Genomic DNA, 6,624 nt, shown 5'->3' with positions numbered 1-6,624 from the left:
TATTGATTGTCAGCTTGTCCCCATTAGAATATATAATATCTAAGAGTAAACAACTACCACATCAGAGATTGGATTTAAATGAAGAGAACATCTTTTCTATGACAGGTAGATCTGAATGAAGCATTGGTTTTGGGTCTGGCATAACTATTAACTATTAAAAGTGATATTAGGTAGAGAGATGACAGTTTACAGGAATGTTCATGAATATCCGAATTTGAGCCCTTGATTTGTTTAAATATTGACCCTTACACTGTTTGCTGGAGGGCCAAGTGTTGTTATACCTTTAGAAGAAAGACACAATGAATTTGCAGCTGGTGAAGATGAGAATAGTCGTGAGTAAAGAATGTTTTGAGTTGAAGATTTAATCACTTAAGTACAACAAGTTAATTATGAGCTTTAAGGACTGTTTGATACATATATATATGTGTCATGAGTTATGCATCATTTTTTCATACAACGCTGGCAAGGTATTCTTTATTTAAGGAATGAATTGCGGGCTTGATGTCATTATCGGGATTTGAACGCAATTGGGCTGGTGAAAGTGTTTGGGGTCGAAGTACTTATATTTACACAAATAGTTCATTATTTCATTCAATAATTGTTTAAAAAATACTACATTTCATTTAAGAAAACCTTTCAGTAACTCGTTCCTACCCATTCTGTAAATATAATGCCCTGACTGTAACCGGAAGTTATTTTCTCAAATGACGTAACAATAACGCAGGAAAAGATCAGCCACTTGAAATCACTTTTAAACGTAAAATTCAAACACTACAAGGCAACTATTCATTTAAAATTTAAAAAAATACTTTCTAAAATGTTGATTTATATTTTATGGGACCTGCTGTCACAATTCAAACAATAATAGTATCAGTATTTTTCATGTATATTGTTTTGCAATCCGAACATATCCAAAGATGTTGTGTTCATCGATTGATAAACGCAATTGCCGAAAAGCAGTTCATTTAAGGAATGGAAGTTGAGTTGTAAATATTGAGACTTAGAGGACAAACATAATTTTAATTTGATATTTATTGGTAGTTGTGATACCATGTTGAAGCTCAAAACTGTGTTGAACTGACACAATTTCGGTTATAACTTTGATACTATTTATATCAGATGCTGTGCAACTCCTCTGGGATCTTCCTCGTGACTTTGACATCCCTGTGGCAAAGGTGTATGGAACGACTGTTACTGATACCGACATTCGTTCACTCCAAAGTCCAGAATGGCTGACTGACAATGTGAGATAATACATTACTTAACAATGAGTTGGTGTATGTATATTTGTCAGCTGCTGTCTGAGAAATACTGTCTAAATAACATAATAGAGAGTTGTTTGCATTCTAAATTTAGAAAATTTCATGATATTTAACATGTTAAAAGATATTGCCATGGAGATGTGAGCTTCAAGAAGAAAAGGTTGACAGAAAACAAGTTTACCCTCTTAAGCAAAATATTTCAAGACAAAGTTGAAAACCAGAATTTAAATAGTAAGCATGTCTCTTGTGCTATGTAAAGACCTGATCAGTGTCAACCTGTACTTCATGTAATAATATTTTGTTCAACAATGAGTTGTAGAGGTACTTAATTAGTCTAAGTTGATTGGATTATCTTATCCTGATTTACTAACACCACAGTCTTTTTACAGATAATTGATGCATACTTGCATATGCTGTGTGTGGAGCTGACTGGGGGCAAAGTAGGCAGAATGCTGAACATCGACAGTATTTCCATGAACGCGATCATGAACAAGACATTCCGCCCAAGGAACCCACCAAATGTAAGCATTTTTCTGTTTCTATGAGAATTTATGGCATTTGAACTGCACTTACTCATCACTGTAAACTTCTTTCATTAAACCGTTCAGGTGTAGAAGCTCTCTATACATTTATCAAAATTTATTAAAAAATAACCCATTTACAACTAATGACAAGTTGCGGATGGATGAACTTTACAGAATCTTGAGACATTAATGTTTTCATTTGTTTTATTTGTCTCAACTTAAAATAATGTCTTATTTCGTTTTAGATATATGAGTACATGTTCGTGGTAGGTGCCTACTGTAGAGCAGCTCATTGGACGCTTGTGGTGAGTTTAATCAGGAAAGATGGAGTTTTCGTGTTGTCTTCAACAACAAGTTTTCTGGAAGGCTTAAACATTAATATATACCAGATTTTTATTCAAGTATGTAACCATACATTAAGTTACTGTTATGGACTACTGTACATTTACAGATTTTGGATGTGGAGGAGAAGAAAGTGTTCTTCTACAATCCCATACAGGCGGTGGAGGTGCTTGAATGTGGAACCATCAAGAAAGCAATGTGGTAAATAGCTCAACCTGATTTGCACTTATATTTGCACCTTGTAATTATTGCTTAATGTATTTCATAGGCTAATGTTTATAGTTTTACATATATATAGCATACATAATCCATTATGAAAAAAATTCTAGGAGCTATTCCAACAACCATAGTTCTTAGACTTTTATGGGATTGACTTTGGGGCCCCTATGGTCAAGGTTATGGTCACTGTAACCGTTGGTTCTGAATAACTTTATTTAGGGTTGACATACTGTGACCAAACTTGCTAAATAGGAAGAATTAATGGAGGACTTCGATGGGATTCCGTTTGGGTCAAGATCAATGTTGCAGTTACTAAAAGTTGAAATAAAAACAGTAGGAATTGAATCAACCAATGAAGGCTGTAGTTCTTCTGTCAATCATTGAATTCCTGGTTTTGTCGCATTGCAACTTAACTTTTACATAGAACTTTTCTTTATGCCTCGTTTCAGTGGTTACATTGCTTTATGTGCTGGGGAGCCAGAACATGTCATACAGAGGGAATGGAGATCATCCTTTGTGAGACATGCATCACAAACAGACAGTTTTAACTGTGGCATCTTCTGTTTGATTGTAAGATGTTTGTCAACTATGGTTTAATACTAACTAGGATTTTAATGACATAATTTAATATAACTTAAAACAATTCTCAAACTCTCTTATATCAGTGAGCCATCTAAGCTGACAACATTTTTATTAATTTGTTTTAAAAGGTTATAGGTATATTCCTATAATTATGCTGTATTGTGACTCCTGGATTTAATATTGTAGTCAGTAAAAGATTTTTTAAAAGTTATCCCATGGAACAACCATTGGTTTTTCATAGGAATTGATAATTAAGCAACAGGTTTTGTATTACAAAAAGGAAAAGCTAAGGTGATCAAACCAGGGTCATTATTATTGTAGTTGAAGTTCTATCTTGTGTAATAACATGTTGGTTTCTTGATTTGTTTAAAATATTCTATATTAAGTATAATGTTCTGTACATTTGATATTTAATTTGCTGGAAATTTACATTGTTTAGTTTGCTGAGAAACACATGACTGGTGCTGCTGACAGCCTTGTACATATTACCCTGGCTGATCTCAACATAATGAGGCGGAAAGTGGCGAAGAAGGTTATGGTATTTGAAGGTATTTTAATGATTTGTTGAGGTTCAATTTCTATTGAGAGATTCCAAATTACTATAGGCACCATACTTTGTAGTTGATTTGTATGTACACACCCTATAATATGCAGGTGATCAAAACACTTTCTAACTTCCTTTAGGAACTGGTAGTATTTATGCCTCTTCTTTAAATGAAATGGAGATGTATCGTGTTTATCATTATTCTTATGATTCCTATTATTTATATATTTTTCTTTAGTCTGGAGCAAACTCTAAAACTCCTTGAATGAATTGATTTTAACTTGAAACTTTGCAACTTGTAAGAACTGTGGTACTTTTTTTTGCAGAATTACCTTTTTTATAATGCAAACTTAGTGTTATAGATATGCATTTAAATTGTATGTTAGAATTTGCCAGATAAAACCTAAAACTTGCTTTGTCGTATTATTTTTAGTGTTCCTTACTGGTTGCTGCCCAAAGTGTGGAATGACTGTGGATGATGATCTTGAAACGGTAATCATATACAACTCGAATAATGTACCTATGTACCAAATTGTCCTTTTGTGTAAGTAATTTTTGCTGAAGAATATTTGTACCTTCACTAATTTCTTCTTTTTTCCTAAGTTTCCTAGTAAATAGCTATCTGTTGCAGATTCCATGTGCTGATTGTGGTAGGTCCTATCATTTCACCAATTACTGTGTTGAAGCAGATGTTGAGAGACTGGGAGATGGGGAGAGATTTCGCTGCACTCTGTGCAGAATGAACTACTGGGTATTTATAAAATGTTACAATATGTAATTTCCAATGTTCAGATTGATGGTGCATTGTTTTGGCTTTATGTAGCTTATGAGGCTGGACATATTAAGCAAATATGAATATATTGTTAATATTTCAGGTGCAAGATATCCTTACACTAAACTCTGATCATATATGATTAATAATGTGTATTAAACATTATAAAGACATATTTTGTTACGATTTTTTGTAATACCCAATTCATTCTTCTTGTAGAAGTGGAAAGGCTTGTTGGAAAACTGATACCTTCACTAATTATTATTTGTAAACATTTAAGCCCCGGGTACTAAGGCAACAACAGAGGGCTACCAACACAAACCAATCCAACTTTCAAGATTATGTAAGGTTTAGTGTTTTGTAGTGTTTAACAGTTTGTCAAAACTATATCTTGTTATTAATTTGTGTTTCATATGTCACATTGTTATGTGATTTCTCGTACAGAAGTTTGCAGAGAACTTCTTTCCTCAGTCTTACAGTTTAAATTAATAATAGAATTATTAATAGAATTATTTTTTAACTCCAATTACCATCTGACTACCTTTTCAAATACAGAAATGTTATACAAAGCAGAAATTTTAGTTCATGTTAAAGGCTACATTGTATGTCAACATTGTATGTTGAAATAAAAGTATTCCAATCTGACAGGATTCAGTCAGTAGAGGACCTAAGAAGCCAGTAAGCCCAAAACTGCTGGCAGAAAAGACGCCAACATGTTGTTTATGCACAGAACCTCATGATGAAAGGTACAAACATAACAATATCAGCAATGAAACAGAAAACATCAGAACATTGCCCTCAATTGGTTAAAACAACTGACCTTTGAATTTTGCTTTTGAATACTGATTTAGGATTTATATAATTGTATTTCAATTACAGTATGATATTATTTACAGACAATACTGAGACTGTGATAAATGTGGTTCAAGGTTACATCCTGGGTGCATTGGCCGTGATCCAGATGAAACACCTGCAGATAGCTCCACCGCCTTCTGGTGTGAGGCATGTCTGGTAATAATACACGGTGGAATTATTTGTGTTTCAGCTTTGAATTTAAAATAAGTTCATAAAACACTTAGTGTTGCATCTTCACACTGGTTGATAGTTCTATTTTTAGAGGAATTACTGTTCTTCTTCAGACTGCAGTCGTCAAGGTCTGGCCTGTGGATAACTGTAAGGAGTTTATCGAATCAGGTGGACTCAGTGATGATGTAAGTACTATATCTTTGACTATTACTGAATTGTTGAGCACATATAAGTGTATATTGTCTGTAAAGTCTTTTGAAAAAGATGTTGCGAATTTGAGAACTGAGAGTTGTCAGTGGTAAGGGTGTTTGCCTCTCACTAAAAGGGTTGTGGGTTTTAGCCCTCACCATTGTAACTTTCCTAACTCACAGCTGCCTGAGAAACATACCGTAGTAGATTTATATCAGCTTTGAGCGGTCTTTTAAATGAAGCAATAATGAATTAATAAAAACCAAAAAAACATAATATTGGTTTCTGTTTAATGCTGTCTTAACAATTAAGAGAAATAACAAGTATAAACCAACACTGCTTCAATGTTGAAGAAATTCAGGCAGATGTTTGTTTAATTGCCAGGCTTTTAATAAGTTAATGTTTATGGTGTGTATCTTTCACTGTTAAATTACTCTTTGTACACTTGTACAATATTGTTTTTAACAATGTATCCACTGTGTAAAGTGCAACCTGAATATTTCTACAAAGGAGAAGTTGCCTCTAAGTAGAGCCATATTGGACCATCTTAGCCCTAGTTTTATCTTTCAGGAGGGGTACATCATAGATGCAAGTGTTGTTCTGTCACTGGTAAGGGTTTTTTTGGTAATACAGTAAAAGAAGTGGAAATAATGTTGGAGTGATTGGGTGGTTTATGATGGGCCCGATGATTGTCTTTATAAACCATGAGTATGTATTATAAGTAAACAACTACCAAAATGACTCACCAATTAACTTTTATTAATTTATTATTTTTAAGAGTAATATACATATGTTAAAAGTGTGTTTTGTTTCACTAATATTTCACGGAAATGTTGTGCAGGGAGACAACATGAGGTTTGCGCTGTATATAACAACATATATTTATAAAGTATTATACCAGTAGAGTATATATGTACATGTTTGCATATGTAATGCTCAATCACTTGTTATGTTTCAGATGCATGCTGGGTACAGTCGTTGTTGGCTGATAATCCATGCACAGGGAACAAAAAGGTTAATTTAAACAATTGAGTAGCAGTAGCTTTGGTATTGCAAATAGTTTGTAAAAGGATAGATCAGTAAAATACAAGGATCAATGGTTGTCTGTAATTATATAAAAAATGTTTTTATAATAAGACTAATAGGCAGCTTAAGAGTCATTGT

General features: G+C 33.4%; 1 protein-coding gene across 1 annotated transcript; it reads left to right on the top strand.

Moving 5' to 3' along the window:
• The first annotated feature begins 235 nt into the window (after positions 1–235).
• On the top strand, positions 236–6,065 carry LOC128217699 (uncharacterized). The gene is made up of 14 exons (XM_052925022.1): positions 236–332; positions 1,120–1,244; positions 1,652–1,783; positions 2,032–2,091; positions 2,238–2,329; positions 2,797–2,917; positions 3,369–3,477; positions 3,907–3,965; positions 4,105–4,224; positions 4,526–4,588; positions 4,894–4,991; positions 5,142–5,256; positions 5,385–5,456; positions 6,031–6,065. The coding sequence occupies exons 3-12, from the start codon at positions 1,673–1,675 to the stop codon at positions 5,149–5,151; spliced, it is 843 nt and encodes a 280-aa protein (XP_052780982.1). The 5' UTR covers positions 236–332; positions 1,120–1,244; positions 1,652–1,672; the 3' UTR covers positions 5,152–5,256; positions 5,385–5,456; positions 6,031–6,065.
• Positions 6,066–6,624: the final 559 nt, after the last annotated feature.

Source organism: Mya arenaria, chromosome 14 (assembly GCF_026914265.1).
Source record: "Mya arenaria isolate MELC-2E11 chromosome 14, ASM2691426v1".
Taxonomy (NCBI): Eukaryota; Metazoa; Mollusca; class Bivalvia; order Myida; family Myidae; genus Mya; species Mya arenaria.
Note: the sequence above shows the minus strand (reverse complement) of the source record. Positions and strands in the feature narration are given on the sequence as shown.